The 25,962-nt window shown below is 42.0% G+C and overlaps 2 protein-coding genes across 10 annotated transcripts in view; one reads left to right on the top strand and one right to left on the bottom strand.

The window, feature by feature from the left end:
- MYLK (myosin light chain kinase) overlaps positions 1-25,962 on the bottom strand; it is a 268,735-nt gene that overhangs the window by 212,204 nt on the left and 30,569 nt on the right. The gene's annotated exons all lie outside the window — the stretch shown is intronic.
- LOC101323120 (small ribosomal subunit protein eS27-like) lies at positions 14,379-14,636 on the top strand. The gene has a single exon (XM_004331316.2). It carries the CDS (start codon positions 14,385-14,387, stop codon positions 14,634-14,636), a length of 252 nt encoding a protein of 83 aa, XP_004331364.1. The 5' UTR covers positions 14,379-14,384.

The following is a 25,962-nucleotide window of genomic DNA, read 5'->3' as shown; positions in this document are numbered from 1 at the left end:
CCAGGTAGACCCTCCTTCTAAATCTAGGTTCTCATCTGTAGCATGAGACACACGTTTGAATTGTATAAAGCTCTTGACAGGTTTCTACCTTCACTCAATTTGTGGCTAAGAGCACGGTGAGTTCTACAGTCATCCTAGGATGCTCTTTGTTCTCCCCGTACCCTTTACTGAGAGCACTGGGGGAGCCTCTATGTTAACACCTCCACTTCCAAAAGGTAGAGAGATGTGTGACCTATGGGATGCCACACAGCTGAAGATCAGCAGGACACCAGCTGGTGTAGTTAGGAAGAAGAGGTAAGAACACCCTGCTGGGAAATCTGGCCTAAAACCCCTGAGGTTGTAACCCAGAGCAAGTGGAGATCTGAGAAGGCGGCTGTGTGAATGGGGTAGGGAAGTGCAGATGCTGCCATGGATGTGCTTCAGACTCATCTCTGGCACTAAGAAAGACAGGGGCACAGTTAGGGACAATGTTAGGAAATGCAATTTCAACTCACCCCAAGGAGTTTAGTAGGAAGCCGGTAGATATGAAGCTGTCGGTGGTTCCAAATCTTCTTCAGACACCGTAAATTAGTGGGACAAGATCTTTACTCCCATCCTCTACCACTGCCACTACCACTGTCCCTTATTTTCAGATCAAGGATTCATGCCCGTGACAAACTCTAGCTCACAGGTACCCACTGACTATTCAGATAAGCAACCAGTGATTTTCATCGTTTTGTCCCTTGGGTACTTTCTTGCATTTTATATGTACCCTCCCTCTCCACCACAAAACTGGGTATATCTGGGTCTCAGCATCTGGCATTAAATTATAACATGATTCTTTACAAAAATAAATAAAAATAAGTGAGCCAATAAATCTCTTGAACTACAATGCTTTTTCTCTTATTCATCTTTTTAAATTGAGGGGGTTTTATTTTTAGATTTTACTGTCTGAAGATTTCTTACAATATTTTTAAGCATGACTGGGTATACCAAGATCTCAACATCTGGTCATAAGTTACTTGCAGAACTGTGGCATAGTTTTCTTTCTTTTGAAAAATAATTAATCTGTGATGGATTTAATGGATATCAAATGAATAATAACATAGTTTCAGCAGTAAGCTTGGACTTTATCAGGCCCCATGGTCAAGGATTACCCAGGAAAGTTTAGTAATTAGGTTCCCAGGGTAACTCCAGGGGATGGATCCTTGGTTTGCAGGCTTATTACCAGCTTAAACTCTCATCCCACACCCCAAGTCTCCCTTGTGCTATAGAGGGCTCTCAACTTCTGGTCCTGCCTCCTCAAGGTGGCCTCCCATCTCTTCAAAGCTCTCACAGTGTCCCATCCAGAAACTGCTTTTATGCTTTCCTATGATTCAACGGTCCTCTGGTTTCATTATGTCTGTGTAAGAGACAGGACAGGATCCAAATCTCATCCCAGACTCCCGATTGTCAGAAAACTCATCTCTCTACCTACACAGATTAACTCCTAATGTACTCAACCCTTAGGGGGTTTTGAGGCTGTTCCACAACAGACTGTCCCCAGTCAGAGATGGCCAGACCTTCACACCTGGTTACCCCCACAGGTACAGATCAATAAAACCCAGTCAGTGGAATACTACTCAGCCATAAGAAAGAATGAAATAATGCCATTTGCAGCAACATGGATGGACCTAGAGATTATCACACTAAGTGAAGTAAGTCAGACAAAGACAAAGTTCATACGATATCACTTACATGTGGAATCTAAAAAATGATACAAATGACTTATTTACAAAACAGAAACAGACTCACAAAACAAACTTACAGTTAGAAAAAGGGAAGGGGGGATAAATTAGGAGCTTGTGATTAACAGATACACACTATATATAAAATAAACAAGATCCTACTGTATAGCACAGGGAACAATAGTCAATATCTTGCAATAATTTATAACGGAAAAGAATCTGAAAAAGAATACATACATGTGGGACCTTCCTGGTGGCGCAGTGGTTAAGAATCCGCCTGCCAATGCAGTGGACATGGGTTTGAACCCTGGTCCAGGAAGATCCCACATGCCGCGGAGCAACGAAGCCCGTGCGACACGACTACTGAGCCTGCGCTCTAGATCCCATGCGCCACAACTACTGAGCCCGTGTGCCACAACTACTGAAGCCAGCGCACCTAGAGCCCGTGTTCCGCAATGAGAAGCCCGTGCACCACAACGAAGAGTAGCCCCCGCTCGCTGCAACTAGAGAAAGCCCGCGCGCAGCAACAAAGACCCAACACAGACAAAAAATAAAAATAAATAAATAAATATTTTAAAAAAGAAAGAAACATTTGCTAAAGATCCCTGCATCATCTATGAGGGGCCCACTGGCTCAGACTTTAAGGGTCCCTGGAGAAGGGCACCGAGTTCTGGGCAGCCTCTACACCGACCAGGTTAACGGCTGTGCTCATGAGGCCCTGTTTCCTCACTAAGGAGGAAAAAGAGAGTACTGGATGATTTCTGCAGCCCCATCTGCTCTAGGTTTTACAACAGAAGTTTGACTGTCCTCTTTTCCTCATTGCAAACTTCCGGGTCCTGAGCATAAAGCTGGTAACTACACAGAAAGGGCTTCACGCACAGCCCTCTCAGCACCAGTGGCTCTACTTTCAGCCCCATTTTAGCCAAGGCAAACCTGCCTTTAAAATAAAGCAACTTGGGCTTCCCTGGTGGCGCAGTGGTTGAGAGTCCGCCTGCTGATGCAGGGGACACTGGTTCGTGCCCCGGTCCGGGAAGATCCTACATGCCGCGAGAGGCTAGGCCTGTGAGCCATGGCCGCTGAGCCTGCGTGTCTGGAGCCCATGCTCCACAACAGGAGAGGCCACAACAGTGAGAGGCCCACGTACGGCAAAAAAATAAATAAATAAATAAAAATAAAGCAACTTGCGTTAATTTCTCCATCCTTTGATCTTCTGCCTCTGCTGCTTCACAAAGTCATGGCTTTAAGGCTTCGCCTTCCAAGGGAGCCATGCTCAGACATACAGAGTGTTCACTTTGATCCAGCCTCCCCTGAATACTAAAATAATGCCTCCCATGTCAGATGCAGGTTCTGTATTTTCTTTCAGGCAGCAGTAGGACACCACTACTTTTTTTCTTTATCAGCCACTTCAGAGTCCAACCTCACTGTCATTTTTTTTTAATTGCTTTAAAGTTACAGGATTTATTTTCTTAATGAAAGAGCAGCCCCTACATACTTTTTTTTGCCTTTCCAAGTAGTCTAAGAGGCTACTCTCTCACTTCAGTGATGGGGCCATAGCTCAAAGCACCTTTAGAACCATGGGGAAAACAATCAGTGCTATATAAAAGCACAGGCCACGCTTCCTCTCACTAATTCCTCTTTCCCTTCCTCTTCCTTCTCACACTCTTTGCTTCACTAGAATTGGTTGTGGCCCCATCAGCCTCCTTTGCGCTGAGAGTGAACAGATGGCCCCCTGGCTGACACTGGCTGAGGACCCCTGACACGCTATAAGCCTGAGCGTCAGCATGGCGGCAACAGAAAACCCATCTCCCTCACTGGCTAAACCTGCAAAAAGCAATGAATCCCGCCCCCCCTCAAATAACACATAGGAAATCCCAAAAGATCACTGACATGTTTGAAATACTATTGAGAAATATATTTCAGAATATTATTTGAAATATTATTCACCATTGGATAGCTGCCCAAAGAAGTCCCCATCTAAACACTCACTCTATGTTACCCTAACACAGAACTTCTCACTAAACAGAGTGGAGATGACCACGTCTGTGCAGCTCTTGGTTAGCACCCGGAATAGCTGGGCGCACATTAACACGGAATTCTACCTGTGCGCCAACCCCAACGAGGTCTGCTTGACAAGGAAACAGAGGGTCAAAGGGGAAATCAAAACCGAATGGAGGGACTTCCCTGGTGGCACAGTAGCTAAGAATCCACCTGCCAATTCAGGGGACACGGGTTTGATCTCTGGTCCGGGAAGATCCAATATGCCTCCGAGCAACTAAGCCCGTGCACCACAACTACTGAGCCCGTGCGTCTAGAGCCCGTGCTCTGCAACGAGAAGCCACCGCAATGAGAAGCCTGCGCACCTCAACGAAGAGTAGCACCGGCTCGCTGCAATTAGAGAAAGCCCGTGTACAGCAACGAAGACCCAATGCAGCCAAAAATAAATATTAATTAATTAATTAATTTCAAACAAACAAACAAAAAAAAACCAAATGGAGTTCATCACAGCAGCCTCCTGGAGCAGTGGAGGAAGAAGCTTGGGGCAGTCGGGAAGCTGGAGCACCACAGTTCGGCAGTACGAATAGCTTCTAGCAGAGGCCATGGCACCCAGCAGGCACTTAAGCAATCTTGATCCCTGGCTGGCTCCACCGATGGTCCCACTGACTTGACCAGTTCTAGAATTCTGACCGGCTAAGCCAAGGTCAACAGATAATGCTAAAGCATGTTGACTTCACCCCCACCTGCCTGGGCACCCGGCCAGGTGTCATCTCACCTTGGGCGCTGTGGTCCCCTCCGGCAGCTCCTCAGGGCGGACTGAGGGGGCGGGGTCAACAGCACAATTTAAACTCTGCCCACTCACCGATGTCTCCTCTGCTGCTTGTTGGGCTGAGAGGACAAGGAAAGAAGTCCTGGAGGTCTGCCTCACCGTGGGGAGCCCTCAGCCAGGACACTCGTGAAGTGTTCTGGACTGCAGCAGGGGCAGCCTATCTGGCAGCCACTTGGCCAGTGCCCGGCAGAAAGGAGGACAGGAAAGCCGAGGCGGGGACAGACATGCAACAGGGAGTGGAAGCGGCAGCCGGAGGACCTCATCACCAGAGAGGCTGTTGGAAATGTCCCAAGGTCAACAATTGTTGCTTTTATGACCACGTGTGGGCGGCTATGGGTTTAGAGTTCAGGAACAATGGTTACGAGGAGAACCAGAACAAGGTGCTTCCTTCCCCTACAGAGGACAGATGCAGGGGAGCCAGGGAGGAGGGTGCAGTGTCTGGGGAGAGTCCCTAGCAGGGATGAGGGAGGAAGGACACCTGGCAGGCCTCTCGGGAAGCCATTGGGGTCTCTGGAGGGGCCCGGCTTTGGTGACACAGCCAGGGGAAGGGGATGCCCACAGGATGGGGAGAAAGTACCCACATCTGGGAGAAGACTGCCCTCAGGGGTGAGTGAGCCCCCGCCCCCCACTGTCCCAGGACCCAGCCCACGTCCCATGCCCCGCAGAACCCACATGCAGGCAGCCCACGGCGCCCACCCCTCAGCCTGGTCCAGGCTCCCGAAGTTCACCCCTTCTCCCCCCTTCACAAACCTGTTTCCCTCCAGCAGCAAATCTCAGATATTCCTTAAGAGCGAAACAAATACTTATATCAAGCGATGCAGTAAATCCATTCTCTCAAAGGAACAAATGACTTATCTCTGAGCCCATTATGTGTTGCCCTTCCAGAAGGGGTATTAGTAAAAGATTCTTTGTAAACCCAAGGAAATCAAATGCTCATGACGGAATTTCAGCAGAGGAACTTTCAGGCGGAAAGGTCCTTACACATCCCTTCTATCACACAGGAGAACTAGAGGGTGGATGATCAGTCTAGGGTGGTGGTCCCCCCCACTTTGAGGTGTACATTGAAGAAGAAATGGGAGTGACTGGACCCTCTGAAGAGGGGTGGGATGGGGTGCAATTCTCACCCTGTTACAGTGCCACGGCTAGACGTTCTCTCCCACCTGGACAGGGAGCTTCAGCAGAGAGCTAATCCCAAGGGTGCCAGCCCCACCTGAACCCACTTGCTGCTGGTAACCCGTGTGGCCACAGGACCAGGTGGGAGCTGAAGCAGGATGGGTGCTCCTGTAAGTAATGGTTTCTGTGTCTCTCATGGCCTAAGCCAGTCGGTCCCAGCGGAACTGCTCTCCACCCAGCAAGCTCAGTCCGTGTGCTGCCCTTCTACTCAAGGATTCTCCACCCTTGGTAAAGGGCTCAGGCACCTGTGGCTTGACCCTGACTCCACCTCCAGCTGGAGCACACCCGGCACCTCATCCTCGCCAGCCACTCTTCCGCTGGCTGCCAGCAGGAGGCACCTCCTCACCTGTTCTCCTGTGCCTCAGGCCCACATCCCACCCTGTGCCCACGGGAGCCGGGGATGCTCCGCGGAGCCCATTCTTTTGTCCAGCGGATTAGGCCACTTCCGGCTATAATCCTTTCACAGCTCAACCTGCATCAAGGATGGTTTCCAAAAGGACCCGAAGTCACTCACAAGAAAATACAAAATTAAACTGATTATTTAAAAACTAAAACTGTATAAAAGCTGATAATATATGGAAAATGGTTTTCTAAACTAATTTTACAAACGTATCAAGCATTACATCTGTCCCCTAAGTTTCATGACACTCATAGTAAAAAAAAAAAAAGGAAACAGAATGGGTCACATAATTCTCCTTGCTGTGAGGATGCAAAGGCACTTCATCAGGAAACAGTGCTAATCTCTGCAGAGAGGGAACTGAACATCACATGAACGATTCCACCCATAGGGTTTTCAGAAAGAAATGCTCACTGTTCGGCCCCTTTTTAACATCAACACTTATGAAAGTAAGAAAAATATTAAAACATGACTTGAGATTTTTGCAGGGAACTAAAGCAATGTCATTTGGGCAGGGGTCTGGAAGCTTAAATACAAGGCACAGTGATTCTCAGGGCACCTCACCACGCATTCTGCAGCAAAGAGGGGAAGAGGAAGTTTCGAGGGGGAGGGGCACTCGGAAATGTGGTGGGATTATTAATTCCCATATGACTTGGGGGTGGGAGGACAAGAATGCTAAAATCCTACATTAAACAGAATACTCATTATAAAGAATTATCTCATCTAAAATGCTAATAGTACCCCTGCTGAGAAACAGTGGAAGGGGAATCAGTAATTAGCATGACTCTTTTAATGCCTTAAATACCAATTAAATCTTCACAGAGAGTTGACAGCAAAGACTACAAGAATGTCTGCTCTGGGAGTACAGATGAAGGGGGATGCAGGCTTCTGATGTGTCAGTCCTGCTGGTGGTGACATGCCGATCATTTTATAAAGGGATTGGAGCCTGATGAGTACTGTTGGTTAGAGAGAGAGCTGGATGATGGCGAGCTATACGCATGCCTGTGGAAAGGGACAAACCTCTCCCGTTTTTTCTTTCTTTATATGTCTAAATGAGGACACAGTTGGGACATCAAAACTGCACATCAACACATCACAGGAGAAACTAGTCTAGAGCACTGGTTTTCAAAGTGTGGTTCCCAACTAACATCACCTGGGAACTTGTTGGAACTACCCCACACCGGCTGAATAGAAGAAACTGAGTGGGTCCAGCCAGGTGTGTTTTAACAAGCCCTCCAGGTGAGCCTGATTCAGGCTCAAGTTTGAGAATAGCCAGTCTAGAAGGTTTAGGGCTGAACATGGCCATTGGTCACCAGAGATATTTTAGAAATGCTGGCTCACCCCTGTGCCTAGTCTCTATTAGACTCTGACAGGGAGGGGGATATTGCAACATGTCTGCTGCAGGCAAATGATCAGGGACAGAGGGTCTGAGAGGGAAGACCTAAGTGATGAGAAATGGGAGCAAAGAGTGAATTATCAGGGGCCAATTTAAGTCTCAAGTCAGATTAACCACCCTAGAAGGATTTTGTTTTATTGAAACATAGTTGATTTACAATATTATATTAGTTTCAGGTACAGATAGTGATTTACAGCATTTACAGTGATTTACAGCATAGTGATTTAGTATTTTTATATATTCCATTTAAAGGTATTACAAAATAATGGTTATAATTCCCTGTGCTATACAGTATATCCTTGTTGCTTATCTGTTTTATACATAGTAGCTTGTATCTCTTAATCCCATACCCCTATCTTGCCCCTCTCCTCTTCCCTCTCCACATTGGTATCCACTAGGTTGTTTTCTACATTGGTGAGTCTGTTTTACTAGATATATTTAATTTTTTATATTCCACATATAAGTGATAACACAGTATTTGTCTTTTTCTGTCTGACTTATTTCACTAGCATAATACACTCTAGGTCCATACACATCGTTGTAAATGGCAGAATTTCATTCTTTTTTATGGCAGAGTAATATTCCATTGTATACAGCACCTTCTTTATCCATCCATCTATTGATGGACATTTGGGTTGCTTCCATATTAGCTATTGTAAATAGTGCTGCTATGAACATTGGGGTGCATGTACCTTTTCAAATTAGTGTTTTCATTTTTTCCAGATATATACCCAGGAATGGAATTGCTGGATCATATGGTAGTTTTATTTTTAGTTTTTTGAGGAACCTCCATACTGTTTTCCATAGCAGCTGCACCAATTTACATTTCCACCAACAGTGTACAAGGATTGCCTTTTCTCCACATCCTCACCAACATTTGTTATTTGTAGACTTTTTGATGATAGCCATCCTGACATGTGTGAGGTGATAACCTGTTGTTTTGACTTGTAATTCTCTCATAGCGATGTTGAGCATCTTTTCATGTGCCTGTTAGCCATCACTATGTCTTCTTTGGAAAAAAATCTATTCAAGTCTTCTGCCCATTTCTTCTTTGGATTGTTTTTTTTTTATATTGAGTTGTATGAGCCATTTGTATATTTTAGATATTAATCCCTTGTTAGTTGCACCATTTGCAAATATTTTCTCCCATTCAGTAGATTGTCTTTTTGTTTTGTTGATGGTTTCCTTTGCTGTGCAAAAGTTTTAAGTTTAATTAGTCCCATTTGTTTATTTTTGCTTTTATTTCTTTTGCATGAGGAGCTAGATCCCCCAAAATATTGCCACAATTTATGTCAAAGAGTTTTCTGCCTATGTTCTCCTCTACGAGTTTTATGGTTTCATGTCTTATATTTAGGTCTTTAACCCTTTTTGAGTTTATTTTTGTATATGGTGTGAGGAAATGTTCTAATCTCATTCTTTTACATGTAGCTGTCCAGTTTTCCCAGCACCACTTATTGAAGAGACTATCTTTTCTCCACTGTATATTCTTGCCTCCTTTGCTGTAGATAAAGTGACCACAGGTGTGCTGGTTTATTTCTTGGTAGAAGGATTTTGTTTTTAATCAAACTTGTACTTCTCTTTGAATAGTCAATACATTTATATGATTCAAAAGATTCAAAGGGTATGCAGTAAAAGGTCTTTCACCCTCCCCTGCTCCTAGGTATTCAGCTCCAACTTCCCTTCCTCAGAATCAGCCATGTCATCAGTGTCTTCTAGGAATATGTTATAAAAATACATATATGTTTTTGTCCCCACTTTCTTTCTTAAAAACACACTGTTTTGTACCTTGCTTTTTTCACTTAATATATTTTGGGGATTATTCCATATTAGACACATCAAGAACCACCTAGAAGACTTCCAAGTATCTGGAAACATACAACACCCCAGAGACATGTGTGCCTTCCCTAAAGAGAAGGAACATCTGCTAGGCATTACATGATTCCTGTGGATTTCTTAGTGAACCCTCTATAGAGAAATTGTCCTGAAATTCTCGGTTTGGAGAACTCTCCTCAGGCCCTACTTGTATGCTGTGTTATAACAGAAGGAGGTAATATGGAAACTCTGAGGTCATTGAAGTCCAAGAATAACACTACCAGATAACATTAGCAACTAGTGGGTCAGACACCCTATGATACACAGCAGAGGAAAGCTTGAACCCTGGAGAGAACTCAAAGCAATGAGATGACTTGAACTTTTTGTCTGTAAGACTAATAACCATAAAACACATTTTATCTATAGGAATTCACAAAACACATGAAAGGATAAAGACATGAACTAGTGAAGAATACTTAGGTCAGTTTTCAACACTTAGAATCAGATATATAACAGAATAAAATTATATATATATATATATATATATATATATATAAAATCCCTATCCTTCTACAAGCTTCAGTTACAGTAACAGTTCCTTCAGAATTACTTTTTGTTCTGTCCTTCAGCACTATTAGTAGGATTAGTGATGTTGAGCACATTTTCATATACCTATTGGCCACTTGGATGTCATTTTTGGAAAAATGTCTATTCAGGTCCCTTGCTCATTTTTTAATTGGGTTATGATATCTTTGTGGTGGGTTTTTGTTTGTTTTGTTTCTGCTATTGAGCTATATGAGTTCTTTATATATTTTAGATATTAATCCCTTTTTAGATATATGGTTTTCAGATATTTTTTCCCATTCTGTATGTTGCCTTTTCATTTTGTTGACGGTTACCTTTGCTGAGCAAAAGCTTTTTAGTTTGATATAGTCCTACTTGTTTATATTTGCTCTTGTTGCCTGAGTTTTTGGTGTCATATCTAAAAAATCACTGCCAAGACCAATGTCAAGGAGCTTTTTTCTTATGTTTTCTTCTGGGAGTTTTAAAGTTTCAGGTCTTCTGTTTAAGTCTTTAATCCATTCTTATTTGACTTTTGTGTATAGTATAAGGGTCTAATTTCATTCTTTTGCATATGGATATGCAAAATTTTCCCAACACCATCAGTTGAAGAGACTCTTCTTTCTCCATTGTGTATTCTTGGACCCCTTGTCAAAGATTAGTTGACTGTATATGTATGGGTTTATTTCTGGGCTCTCTATTCTGTTCCACTGATACATGTCTGTTTTAATGCCAGTACCATACTGTTTTGATAAGTATAGCTTTGTAATATAGTTTGAAATCAGGAATTGTAATGCCTCCAGCTTTGTTCTTCTTTCTCAAGAGTGCTTCGGCTACTCAGAGTCTTCTGTGGTTCCATACTAATTTTAGGATTGTTTGTTCTATTTCTGTGAAAAATGTCATTGGAATTTTGATAGGGATTGCATTGCATCTGTAGATCTCTTTGGGTAGTACAGATGATTTAACAATATTAATTCTTCCCATCCATGAACACGAGCTATCTTTCCATTTACTTGTGTCTTATTCAATTTCTTTCATCAATGTCTTATAGTGTTCAGTGTATAGGTCTTTCACCTCCTTAGTTAAATTTATTCATATGTATTTAATTCTTTTTAATGCTATTGTAAATAGGATTGTTTTCTTAATTTCTTTTTAGGATAGTTTATTGTTGGTGCCTCCAGCTTCTGACACAGGTTTTAATGAAGACAAGTTCCTTCTGCAGGGAGGCACCCCTTTCCAAAGGCCACATCAATTCAGAGAGAAAAACCAAAACAAAAGCCCCACAGCAAGAGACAGGAAGGAAGGGAAGCTATTCAAACTCCCTGTCCCTCTCTTCCATAGCACACAATAGCTGAGTCCTCTACTGGAGAATCATGGCTCCAAAAGAATCCCTCTGACCTGGTGTTTTCTGGTTTTAAAGCCTCCGTTTGAGCACTGTCACTATGGCGACAAGTCTGGGATGCTCTACTCTAAGTGAGGAAGCTTATCCTTCAAACATGCTTCTTGAGTTAGCAACAAAGGAATTCACTGAACCTCAACTAATCTCATATTCTCCTGGGAGACCTCTCTCAAGAGGCACTTTCCTCCCCTTGCCCTCACAAACCTCCCAGGTTTACACTGTTCGGCCAACAACCACATTTACATAGAGATTTACAGTTTACTGTCAACCACATCACCCCAATCAAGCCCTGAGGAGTCCTCTTCAGTCACATGAGCCTCTTCTACAACAACTAAACAAAACGAGGCCCTTGGTTTTAGGGAGCCCTTCCCCGGAAGGCTAGCAGACACAGGCCCTGCAGCTGAGATGGGACAGAGGAAGGAGGAGCGGGAGCGTAGGGAACTTACCCACATGACTTTTTCTTTTCCGGAGGGAAGAATCTGCAGTGGCTTCTAACCCTGGCAGGCCTGATGCCCACTCCCCTGAAGCTCTTCTCAGTCTGTTCCGGGCTGTTGTTCTGCCTTGGCTCATGTTCTACATCATTCCCAGCCCCAGCTCTTCCAAGAGTGGCTGTCGGCTCTGGGGAATTTATCCTCCCTGACTTCAGAGGGGTCTTCCTTAAATATGAGTTCTTAGAGTCTGCCCTGGCTTCCTATAACATAGGTGTAAAAGGAAAACTCTCCTTTACTTTTCTCTACTCTGTGATGACATTCTGCTTCACTTCTGGTCACCAAATGTGTAGAGGTTTGCCCCTCAACAAGCAATTCTCTGCAACACCAGCTGAGTGTCCTACAATTGAATTCAATTCTGACACTATCTACCTGGAGAGAGCATCAGATCCCACAGACTGCCCCCACTTCAGATACCAACTGCAAGTCCAGGTTGTTACCTGGACTTCTGACTGACTGGCTATAAATCAGAGACTCCCACGACTCCCCTCCTTGAGTTTGATCACTTGCTAGGACAGCTCACAGAATTCAAGAAAACAGTTTACTTATTAGATTAATGGTTTATTACAATGGATAGTAAAGAACATGAATGAACAGTCAGATGAAGAGATACATAGGGTGAGGTCCGGAAAAGTCCCAAGCACAGGGGCTTCTGTCTCGTGGAGTCTGGGGTATACCACCCTCCTGGCACATAGATGAAACAACCCAAAAGCTCTCCAAACACCATCTTTTTGGGTTTTGATGGCGGCTTCCTGTCATAGGTACGAATGAATACATCATTGGTCACTGGTGATTAAGTCAATCTCTAGCCCTTCTCTCCTCCCCAGAGGTCAGGAAGTGGAACTGAAAGTTCCAACTCTCTAATCACCTGGCTGGCTCTGCTGGCAACTATCCCCCTTCCTATGGTTTTCTAGGGGCTTTCCAAAAATGACCTCATTAATATAAACTCAGTGGTTGAAACAGGTTTCTTATGAATAACAAAAAACACCCATTTCATCTTTATGCTCTAGTGCTACTTAAGGACTTAGGAACAAAAGATGTCCATATAGTTCTTATCACTTAAGAAATTACAAAGGTTTTAAGAGCTATTTCCAGGAAACATAACAAATTTATTACATCAGCGTATCACAATAGGCCTACCTCTTATTAGTTTTATAACCTTGAGGAAGTGATTTAACCTTTCTAAGCCTGTTGCCTCTTCTGTAAGATGGGGGCAATTACATCTATCCAGATGGTTCTGATAAGGACTGAGGTCACAGATACATTCTACAATTCTTAGTTCCCTCCCATCCCAGCCCACTCTGCCCTCAGGGGGTAGGCAGTCTCAAATCCTAAGGAGGTTCATAACAAAGAGACAAAATGATGTACCAACCTCGCATTGACCTCTCTACCTTGTGACTTTGGTCATTTCTGGGTGATATGTAATTCTTTTCCTCCGGTTTTCAAAACAAACAAATAAGGGAGGCTGTTCAACCTCATTTGTCTTTATTATGAGAGGCAATGAGGTAGGAACAAAGATCATCCTAGGAGATAAAACTTGGTTCCAGTCCTCCCTGCTCACTGAGTTCCTCAGCCTCTCTGGTCTCCAGGAGTTTCTTTTTAAATACCTTACCTGTCTTACCTCCCAGAGGAAAGGGGCTGGATACGGTGCTCTGTTAGAGCCCCTTCCTGCTCTAAGATCTCTGAACTTTAAGGGAGTACCAACCATGAAACGGGAATAAATCAGACTTACCAGAGAGACTGGTCTTGCCCTCTAGGAGTGTTCTAAAGTGTTCTAAACTCTGCCCTCACTTCTTAAAATAAACATTTCATTTCGGAATAATTTTAGATTTTTAGAAAAGTTGCTAAGATGATGCAGAGAGTTCCTTTAACCAATTTCCCCTAATTTTGACATCTTACATTACCATGGTACATTTGTCAGAACTACAAAACCAACATTGGTACATTATTTACTAAATTCCAGATTTTATTTGGATTTCATCAATTTTTCTACTAATGTCTTTTTTTCTGCTCCTGGATCCAATCCAGGATACCTCATTGCATTTAGGATAAAACAACTTTTAAATGGTGAAAGATTTCCAACATAGCGACAAACAGATCTTCAATAAAAAGAACATCAGATACACTGGAGTCTATTTTTGAGCCCTCTCTTCCCATTTTCAAGCCCTTTCCTTTCTCCCTAGAGAAGCATCATCACAAACTCATTGTTTATCATTCCCTGGCATGTTTGCATGGATTCCTAAAAAGAAAATATAAGCATAAACACTATTTATTATTGCTTTTCAGACTTTAAAACTTATATAAATATTATTCTTTTCATATCCTTCCATACCCTGCTTCTTTCATTCAACTATGTTTTTGAGATCCATCTGTTAAGAAATATAGCAATAGTTCTTTTTGCTCCTGTGCATAAGATGTACAGCATTTCATTCTATGAGTACACCACTATTATCATTCTCCTACTGATGGACATTTAAACCGTTTCTTTCTTTTCTTTTCTTTTTTTTGCTGCAATAGATATTTTAATGCATTTGCTGAAACATAAGAAAGATTCTCCATCTAGGACTAGAATTTCTGCATTAAAAGGTGTAACCAGCTTTCTGGTGGAGATGACCTTCCCATGATAACATGACTCTCGCAAAGGATCTCATTCATCCCTCTCCAGAAGAGGAGAAGAAGAAACACAAGAAGTGCCTGGTACAGAGCCCCAATTCCTATTTCATGGATGTGAAATGCCCAGGTTGCTATAAAATCACCACCGTCTTTAGCCGTGCACAAACAGTAGTTTTGTGTCTTGGCTGCTCTATTGTCCTCTGCCAGCCTACAGGAGGAAAAGCAAGGCTTACAGAAGGATGCTCCTTCAGATGGAAGCAGCACTGAAAGCACCCAGAATCAAGATGAATGGGAAACCATCCCAATAAACGCATTTTGGATACATCCTGTTTATTGTCTTGTTTTACTGCTAGGAAGCTCCTACCTCACGTATTCAGGGGCAACTCTAGAGTCAGTTGGGGCAATCTGTGAAATCAAATGAAGGCAGTTTCCAAGTCAAAAGTCCACAGGGCTGAATATAAGGACTCCTTACCAAGAAAGAGGAAAGCTGTTGATGCCAACACCGCAAAGAGGGTAAAGAGGAAAATCTGGTAAGAACCCAAGAACTTCTGGAGGACACCTTAATCTTCACACTGATCGACGCATTGGCAGAATAAAAGAAGATAATAGTTATTTAATACATCCAGGACAGACGCTGCATTAAAAATCTTGTGTGGTCCTAAGAGTATCTAGCTGAAGCACTCAAAACCTAGCCCTCTAAGAAATTCTTTTGCTTCTTACCAGAGAAAAAGGGGTGAACTGTACTTGGCTCCTCTACCTCTTTTTGGCTTTTTACCTCTCTAACGTAATAAACTACAATTATTGAGTCTCTCATTTCTTTTCAGCTTACAAAAGAATATTTCAATCCTCTGCCACTTTAAAGTGCCTGTTACCTTTCCTGTGCACTTTAACTCCAGGTAACATGCTTCCCTTCACCAAGTTTGTGACAATGTATGGTGATTCAACTGTTACTTTTAATCCCTCTAACCTAAAACATTTCCTTGGATCACCAATGATCTCTTATATCCAGAGGCCACTTGTCCTTTTTTATTCAGGTGTCATTTCTAGGGAACATTCTGATTTGTATATAACCTTGTCCTCAATAAATCTTCAGCCTTGTGTCTTTGAAGCATTAAAAAAAAAAGGTGTAACTAAATTGTTCCTTAAAGCTGTTGTACTGATCTACACTCCTTTCAGAAGTGAATGAGTCTGTTGTTCCACGTCCTCATCCATACTTGGAAGGGCATTCATTTTATAAATTAATTTGGTGACAACTGGCATCTTTATAATGAGTCTTCCAGTTCATGAACACTGCCTTTTTTCCCATTTATTAAGACTTTTTTCTTTTCAGTAATTGTAATTCCTCCAAAAATTTCCTGTACATATTTTGGTTAGGCATACCACTAGGTATCTTGAAGCTTTTATTACTATTGAAAATGGGATCCTTTATTTATTAATTTTTCTAATTGGTTATTACCGGTGAATAAGATTTCTATATGCTGATTTTGTGTCTAGGGAAACTGGCAAGCTCTTCCTATATATTTTCTACTTAAAAAAACTCAAGAAAATCATATTGTATGCAAATAAGGACATATCTTTCCAACATTCACAACATTTTTCTTATCTTGTTGCATTGGCTAGAATCTCCTGTACAATGCTGAATATGAATGGTGAGAAAGGGCATCTTTATCTTTTTCATGTCTTTACTGAAAAGAAGCCTAGAGTCTTATTGTTAAGGATAGTTTTTGCTGGAATATTTTGATAGATGCTCTTTATCAAGTTAAGGAAATTCCCTTCTAAGTTTCCTGAGAAGTCTATTCAATCGTGAACAAACACTAAATTCTGACAACTAACTTTTCTGTTTCTTACAGATTGTAAGTATTATTGATCTGTTAACATGATTTATTACATTAACATATTTTCTGATGTTGGATCATTCTTAATTTCATGCATAAACTCTACTTAGAATGTAAATATTTGAAACAGATTTGCAACTATTCCATAAGCATCTATGTTTATAAATTGGACTGTTTTATAATTTTCCTTTCTTGTATTCTTCTTGTCTGGTTTGGGTATTTAGGTTATATTATCATTGTAAAAGTAGATAGCTTTTCCTAATTTTCTATTCTTTTAAACAGTTTGTTAATATTAGGATTATCTACTTCTTAGAAGTTGAATAAAGTACAGATGTAAACCACCTAAGCCTGATATTTTGGAGAGATGAGGTCTTGGTTATCAGCTTAAGTTCTTTAATGATTTTTGCTTTTTGGTATTTTCTATATTTTTTAAAGTAGTTTAGGCAAATTATATTTACCTAGAAAACTATGTCTTTTCCCAATCCAAATTTTGTCATAAAATTCTTCAGAGTATAATCTTATGATTTTTATTATCTATTACGCATCTGTAGTTATAGTTCCCTTTCTTTCAAAATATTATTTGTAGCTCTTTTTTGAAAAATAAGAAACTTAACTAGGGATTTATCTATTTTATAACTCTTTTTGATCCTCTAAATTGCTTTCTATTTCATTTTGTTTGTCCTCTTAGTTTCCTTACTTTTACTTTTCTAAAGGCTTATTTTCTTCCTTGTCTATCTTCTTGAGATGGACATGCATCGACAGTAATAGTCATCCACACAATATGTATTCTCCCTTTGTTCTTTATTAGCATAACCCCTATTTAGTTTGGGAAATCAATATGCCAAGCTAAAAGACAAACAAATTATGTTTTTCAGACTCCCCTGCAGCTAGGAAATGCCATATGACACACTTGTTACCAACGACATATAAGTGGAAATTATTGGGTAGGGCTTCCAGGAAAACTCTTTAATTACAGGTAGCAGACTCAGCTGGTACATGCCTCTTTCATAACCTGTCCTTTTCTTCCTCATCATGTTTGGAATGTGCATACAAAACTGGAAGTAGAGCAGCCATCTTACAACCATGAGGCAGCTAGCATGAGTATGAAAACTAAGTTTAGATGAGTCAAAAGTTAGAAGAGCCTGGGCTATCATGGCATCATGGAACCTCCATATCTGATTTGAACTGTCTACCTCCAAATGAAATCAAGTCCCCCATAAAACTGTGTTCCTCTGAGACAGGAGGGAAGAGGGCAGGGCACAACCATTAAAAGAATGATACAACCATTAAGAACAGAATATGACATAAACCGGTTAGAACCTATTAGGCCCTAGATGGTGGAAGATTTGACTTCCAGTAAACCTTGATCCTCATTACACACTCACTGTAATAATTAGCATGCTAAATGACATACCCACAGGCACCATGACAGTTCCAAGGCCAACCATAAAAGGCCAAAAAGTGGGCAGTGGCCCAATTCCTGGAAATCCCCGCCCCTTCCCCAACATAGCTGGAATACTTCCAATTTATTAGCCTATGAAATTACCCAGCCCACAAAAACTAACCATCCCATATTTTGGGGCTGCTCTTGCCTTTTGAGATAAGACTGTATTCTGTCTATGGTATGTGTATCTCTCTAAATAAATCCATTTCTTACCTATCACTTTGTCTCTCACTGAATTCTTTCTGCTATGAGACATAAAAAACCTAAGCTTCATTAAATCCTGAGACCAGGTGTGCGATTTCAATGAAAAGACAGTGGGTTCAAGTCCAAGTCTGAATTTTGGCTGGGTTTGAGTCCCATTTGAGGTGTGATTGGGTTCAAGTCCCAATCTGAGGTGTGCGGTTTCACCTCTGCAAAGTTTATGATTAACCTCTCCAACCAAAACTTTATTTCCTTTTTTATCCTGCACCAGTTTCCCTCAGGATTGAGGAGTATCAAAGAAAAGGGGGGACTGAAACTGAGCAGGACCCTGCAGCGCCCTCCCAGGTACAAAAGCCTTTCTGTGTCCCCTGTTTCCTGTTTGTAGAAAAAGGCTTTAGTGTCCTAGGCCTTCCCTGATTTCCAAAGAGCTGAGCCAGTTATGATTTAGGGAAGTGAGGGAATGCAGAAACAAAGGAAAGGCAGTCAAGAAACAATAGTTCAGCAATCAGAGTCCTAGTTCCTCTTCAAGGGATATAAGTAACCATCTGATGCATATCTTTGAGTTGTTCTGCAGGAACTAAGACTCCCACCCAGGTGGAGGATGGTGACTACATGCTGACCACAAGCACAGAGACCCCAGACTGGCTGGAACCAGAAGGTTGGTGATTAAGATTCCTGAAACACAACACTGTTTCCTCACCACCAACCAATCAGAAGAAAATCATGCCCTCCACAACCTTCAGCCCAAATGGTGCCTTTAAAAACCTTATAGTCCAGCGAGCCAGGAAGATGGATCTGAGAAAAACCTATGTCTCATATCTTCTTGGTTGGCACCCTCTTATCAATAAACTGCTCCAAACTCTGATGTTTCAGTTTGTTTGGCCTTACTGTGCATCAGTACAGGAACTTGAGTTTGACAAAACAAACTTCCTGTTACATGACAAGATTAAACCTCTAGGTCATTTAACCCATGATCATTTACACACAGCCAAATGCCATTTTAAATAATACAATATTCAACTATCTTTCATTTTATTTATTTATTTTTATTTTTATTTTTTTTGCGGTACACGGGCCTCTCACTGTTGTGGCCTCTCCCGTTGCGGACACGCAGGCTCAGCGGCCATGGCTCACGGGCCTAGCCGCTCCGCGACATATGGGAACTTCCCGGACCGGGGCACGAACCCGTGTCCCCTGCATCGGCAGGCGGACTCTCAACCACTGTGCCACCAGGGAAGCCCATTTTTTTTATTTTTAATAAATGTATTTAAGGTCATAAATTTTCCTGAAAGAAAAGCTTTCTTGACTAAACTGAGAGATCAACTGTGCTGGTCCAGACCAGAAAGACCACCTAGCCAACCCAAAAAGTAGTGATATAAATGAAAATGGCCATGGTTTAAGTCCCTAAATTTGGGGGTGGTCTGTTATACAGTAAAAGCTAACTAATACAGAAATTGGTTTCAAGAGTCGGGTGCTGCCATGACAAAATCCTAAAACATGTGGTGCTGGCTTTGGAATAGGGCAGCGACCAGAAGATCAGTCAGGAAACAGACTGCAAAGGTGGCCAAAATGAAAAAACAAACAAACCCAGAAACCCACCTGCTGTAGCAGGTCTGGAAAATGCCGACTCATACTATGTAGAGACAGAACAGTTGGTAAAAGTGAAGTTGACACTACCTTGAGAGGAAAAAAAATGAACCTAATGAACTTTCGGTTACAGCTAAGTAGATCTCCAGAGAGAATCTGGAAAGTGCCACTTGGGCACTCTTCACGGCATGTGATAAAATATGGCAAGACAGAAGAATGGGCAAAAGAAGGAAATGTTCAGTTTGCAACCAGAATTTAGATGGAATACAGCGGGCCCAGGGCCTGCTGTGTTGGAAAATAAAACTCTCATCTCCAGTCTCCCCATATCTGAATAGTCTTCAAGTACAAGATTCTTAAAGTAAAAGGAGACCTTAGGACAAAGAGAAAAGCAAGGGTATGGCCACTTGTTAAGATCTCTGAAAGATTTAAGATAGTGCCTAGTATACTTTCTCAACTAGACAAAAAGGCATGACAGAAGCCTAATCCCAAATCACAGCGAATAAATCTAGAGAAAAAATAATTGTGGGTATAGCTTTTGTTGAATAAAGCAGACTATAATCTGTTACACCGAAAGCCCAAAATGTTTAAAAAAACAAAAACAAAACAAAACTATACCAGCAAAAGCACCATCAGCTTGGACTAGAGGGAACTAAGATTGATTAAACTGCAAAGAAGGCTCTAGGCTCTCAACTACCCATGGGCAGGAAGCCAGATGAGAAAGCTGCTGAACTGTTAACATGGCCATTTCTTATGGAAAGGAAAGATTTCTCAAGATGAGGAACCAAGGGACTAGAGAATGGAGTCTAGGGCCTTGGAGAACAATGGAATGGGAAGGCACTCCCAGGAAGCAGAACTAAGCCCTGATCAAGGGCCTAGGGGGAATTTTAGACCAGTGATTTTATGTATCCTCTGATCTTCCCCCCTTTGAAGGGATGCGTCTATTCAGTTAACCTGTCTCTGTCTCACCACTGTACGTCAGGTGTGCAGGGAGAAGGTGACTTGTCATTTTAATTCACAGATCTCTGAATCAAGAGGTGCCTTACCCAAGGATCCTCATTCATCCTGATGTGATAAGATCATGAGATCGCAACCTTCCAGCCTGATGCTATATGTAGGATGAGACATGTAAACTGGGAGAAATGTGAATAATTTGTGGCAAAGGAGCAAACTGTGGTAGATTCTAAAAGCAGCCACACACGTCTATACAATGGAATATTACTCAGCCATAAAAAGAAACAAAATTGAGTTATTTGTAGGGAGGTGGATGGATCTAGAGTCTGTCATACAGAGTGAAGTAAGTCAGAAAGAGAAAAACAAATACCGTATGCTAACACATATATATGGAATCTAAAAAAAAAAAAATGGTTCTGAAGAACCTAGGGGCAGGACAGGAATAAAGCAGCAGACATAGAGAATGGACATGAGGACACGGGGAGTGGGAAGGGTAAGCTGGGACAAAGTGAGAGAGTGGCATGGACATATATACACTACCAAATGTAAAACGGATAGCTAGTGGGAAGCAGCCACATAGCACAGGGGGATCAGCTCAGTGCTTTGTGACCGCCTGGAGGTGTGGGATAGGGAGGGTGGGAGGGAGGGAGATGCAAGAGGGAGGAGACATGGGGATATATGTATACGTGTAGCTGATTCACTTTGTTATAAAGCAGAAACTAACACACCATTGTAAAGCAATTATATTCCAATAAAGATGTTAAAAAAAATTTTTTAATTAAAAAAAATAAAAGCAGCCACAAATTCTTTTCCTCCTACCAAGGGGTGGAGTCTGTTTCTCCACCCCTTGAATCTGGGCTTGGCCTCGTGACTTGTTTTTGCTAACAGGACATTAGTAAATGTAATACAAACAGAAGATTAAAAAGTGCTTGCAAAAGGAGGCTTGCTCTCTGGCTGCATTTGGAAGCCTGGACTATCATGTGAACAGCCTCAGTAGACAATTTGGAAGATGAGAGGCAATTTGGAAGAGAACTAAGGCATCCCAGCATGCAGGCCGTCAACTTCCAGACATTGAAGCTATCCTAGATCATCTAGCCAGCCACCAGCCCATCACAGATGTGTGTGATGGTCAAGATCAGCTGAGCTGGCCCAGATTTTTAAAACTACACAGCTACCCCAAAGATTCTAGAGCTGAATAAGATAGTGTTTCTTTTAAGCCATTAAGTTTTGTAGTGGTCTGTTATGCAGCAAACCTCAACTGTTACAATTATAATTTTTTTTTTACATAGTCCATAATTATCATCTTCCTGACTCTGAATATGGCTTTAACATCCCTCCCCCCAGAATAGCCTGCCCCATATTGCTATTGTCGCCTAATTTTCATTTTAATCATATTTTTAAATCACACACACACACACACACACACTCACACACACTCAGGAATTTTTTATAGGTTAACAGTTAAATGAATATAAATATATTTAATCAATTTCTGTGTTCACTGTTGTTTATTATATTTGTGCATCCGTTCTCATTGTTTGATTTTTTTCCTTCTAAAGTATATCTTTTAATAGTTCTTTTAATGAGAGTCTTGAGTTTATACCTTTGGTCTTTATTTTTCTCTCACTGCTGTAGGATAGTTTGTCTAGGCATAGTATTCTAGGTCCAACACTTAGAAGTTGTAAGTCTGTTTTCTTACTTCTCCTGCTGCTAAAACATCTATTAGTCATTTATTTATATATGATTTTTCTTTTTTTTTTCGGCACATGGGTCTCTCACTGTTGCGGCCTCTCCTGTTGCGGAGCACAGGCTCCGGACGTGCAGGCTCAGCGGCCATGGCTCACGGGCCCAGCCGCTCCGCGGCATGTGGGATCTTCCCGGATCGGGGCACGAACTTGTGTACCCTGCATCGGCAGGCGGACTCTCAACCACTGCGCCACCAGGGAAGCCCCATGACATATTTTTAACTCTGATTTTTAATTGGTTGCTATGGACTGAATGTTTGTGTCCCCCCTAAATTCATATGATGAAGTCTCAACTCCCAATGTGACTGTATTTGGAGACCGGACCTTTATGGAGGTAATTAGGGTTAAATGAAGTCATAACAGTGGGGCCCTGATCAGATAGGATCAGTGTCCTTAGAAGAATAGACAGGAGAGAGCTCGCATTCTCTCTCTCCCTGCTACCTCAGGACACAGTGAGAAGGCGGCCATCTACAAGCCAGGAAGACAGTTCTCACCAGAAACTAAATCAGTTTTGATCTTGGACTTCCCAGCCTCCAAAACTGTGAGAAATAAATGTCTGTTGTTTAAACCACCCAGTCTATGGCATGTTGTTATGGCAGCCCAAGCAGCTTCATATACTGGTCTCCCCCCTGCCCTTGATAGTATGCAGTTTCACTGCGATATGTGTAACTGTGGGTTAACTTTTATTTAACCTCCGTAGTATTCGGAGATACTTTTGATCCAAGAACTCATAGTTAGTCAACTCTGGAAAATTATTAGCCATGTATTTAAATATTGCTTCTCTTTCATTCCCTCTGTTCTCTCTTTAACTTTTATTATAGAATGTTGAAGCCAGTCAATTTATCTTTCATATCTCTAAACTTACAGGGTAAGTTTCTCTGTACTGCTTTCCAATCTGTTAACTTACTTCAGTGGTATCTAGGAATCAGTGTACCCTATCTATTGTATCTTTATTTCAATAACTACAGTTTTCATTTCACATTTTAATTTTTTATATATATCTGATCTCATTTATGCTTTTTTTCATAATTCCTTATTTTTTAATGAAAGTTATGCCTTTTTTTAGGGCAGGGCACATCCTCTACCTACTTATTATAAAGTTATTTTCAGACTAGTCTATAAAATTAATTTCATTTGGGATAATTTCTTATTCTTACAGTTGATTCTGTTACCTCATTTATTTGCAATTTTGGAGTTGCAAGTTCCTTTTGAGTCTGTTCTTCTCACTTTTGTTACTTTGTTCCTCTCTCTCTGACCCCATTTCTCCTTGACCCTCCGAGCCCCCAGTGCAGAAGCACGTTGGGTGTTACAGTCCCACAAGAACATGGCAGCCGCAGTCACAGAACCAGCAGGCAGCTGGGCTCAGTTCCTGGTAGCAAGGCTATGTGCTTGTTCTTGCCTTCCTTAGCCCACAACTCCTGTCCCAGTCTCCTCCTTCCCTCTCACACACCCAGCCTTCCTTCCTGACTTGGTGAGCTCTTCTTCAGCCCTGGCTTCAAGCCTTACTCTGGTTTCTCAATGCCTGCAGAGCACTCTTATTTTTTGGGTCCCTTTATTTCATAGGAGTCAAACTCTTCATAGCCACTGCCTCCAACCAACCTACAGCACAAGAAACTTCAGTCTCTGATCACCTTTTTGCAATTCTCTTCTTTTATGATCCACAGAGACGGTTACTTCACATCTGAGGCTGGTGATGTCCATTTTTTGTTTCTCTTTCCTTTTGTCCCTCAGAGATATGAGTTTGGGGAATCAGTTTTCAAAATGTAAACAAAATGTACATTAGGAATCTGGTCCTCCTTCCCAAAGTTGCACGTGCCCCCAAAATGAAACTTTAACAAAGGACAAGGGGATCATATGTGAATGCCAATCATTTCTCTCTTGAGCCAGAGAAGCATCTCCACCTCACTAAAGCCTCTCTGTCCAAAAGGCAAGCATGGTGAGGACGGCAAAGAGAACCACTGCTCTTGGCTACCATATACCCTGGAGATCTGGGAACTTCTCCTTTTAGATCTAAGCTATTTATTGATCAAACGAACCAGAACAGAGGACTTTGGCAAGAACTTGAAAGACTAATATAATCTTTCCCATTCATTCAAAAACTTCAGTTAGAAAGAATGGGATGGAAAGAGGACACAGGAAATACTGTGATGTGGCATATTCAAAACTACAAGTCCATTCTTTTTGGAACAGAACTTGCTACACTGGGGCATGGGCACCTGAGTCTTCAGTGTCTGTGACGTTGTCCTTATAGTTACTGGACAAATAAAGGGATATAACTGAGTCTGGAATTAATAAGTGGAGAACGCACAACACAAGTAGCTTTCCTTCCCCTTGACCTGGAGAGAGACGTCTTCCTTGCCTATAAGCATATAGGGAGAAATTTCACTTGCCGTTGGAACAACTCAATTTGGCATTCCCCTATAACATACCACCACAACTCTCATCTGTTTATCCACCGGGAACTTCCCCGAATTGGCCTCATCAGGGTACCAGGTGGGATGAGATGGGGCACATCAATTTCAGCACTAACTTCCAGGGGTTTACTTTTGTATGTGTGCTCATCTGGGGGGTTGCTTTCTGCCGAGTCTACCGTAACACAGCCAGTTTTCCATTTAGCTACACGACTCATTCTAATATTTATTGAGCATTTACTGATAAGAACAGCTCCTATGTAACGGGGCCCTCTGTTTGCATGACAGTGAATTTTATATACTCATTTAATCTTCACAGCCGCTAGTCATTCAAAGTAGGCACTGTTATCTTCATTTTTCAATAGAGAAAACAGGCTTAGAGAAGTTTAGTAGTTTCTCAAAGTCACACAGGCTGGAGCTTGAATTTGGATATGACTCCAAAACCAAAAATGTTTTTGTTATTGCAATCTGAGGACACCCCTTCTTTCCTATAGAGAAACTGTGTGTTCCAGGCTATGGCCCTAAGTTTTCTACACTGAGGCAAGGCCAGCCTAAAACAGCCCACTCCGGAGCTGTCCCCTGGCCTGTATATATTCATTTTCCCCTCCCACCTCCATTCTGCCATTTGTGCTTCCGGGGCCTATGACCTAACAACTCTCAGCTACAGGCAGAATCAGACAGAGGCAACAAGAATTTTTGGGTCGCTATTGGTATTGGATTCTGGGCCCTTCTCATTCAGGGCCCCAAGGTTTCGTAGTTTTCCTGCTGCCTAAGCTCTGGGGATTTGTCTCCTTGTCAAGCTTATTTTTATCACTTGCAGTGGTGCCCAGATCCCGTGGTATTGGCCTTGGCCCTGAAGATGGTATATAATAGGCAGAAAAATGCAGTGGGACTTGGAAGAACTGAGAGGTCTCCAGAAAGGGAGAGGCCTCGAAGTACGAAGGAAAGGAAAACTGGAGCTGGTTTCCCAGAAATGTGGATGGGCTCTAACCTTCCACTCACTCCTTTGGCCTCTTTAGTAATTCCCTGGACAGCCTGGGAGAGTCATGGGCCTCAGCTCACCAAAATGCTTCTCCCCACTCCATCCTGACACCTAATGTGCTAAGTGCTTTGTGGGCATTACTTCATTTCATCCTTATGACATCCTATGAGGTATAGGTGTTATTATCTCCACATCATAGATGAGAAAACCAAGGGAAAGAGAAGTTTTATAACTTACACAAAATCGCACAGCTAGTAAATGACAGAGCTAGGATTTGAAACCAAGCAGTCTGATGCAGAGGCTGTATGCTAAACTACTACAGAAATAGCCTCATAGAAAAAACAGAAAAGATGGATGTAAAATATGTGTCTATAATTAGTTACAGGGATTTGGGGGGATTGGGCAATGCTTGGTCAACACCATATTTTGACTGGTGA

This window comes from Tursiops truncatus, chromosome 4 (assembly GCF_011762595.2).
Source record: "Tursiops truncatus isolate mTurTru1 chromosome 4, mTurTru1.mat.Y, whole genome shotgun sequence".
Classification (NCBI taxonomy): domain Eukaryota; kingdom Metazoa; phylum Chordata; class Mammalia; order Artiodactyla; family Delphinidae; genus Tursiops; species Tursiops truncatus.
The sequence above is the reverse complement of the archived record's forward strand: the minus strand, read 5'-3'. Positions and strand labels throughout refer to the sequence as shown.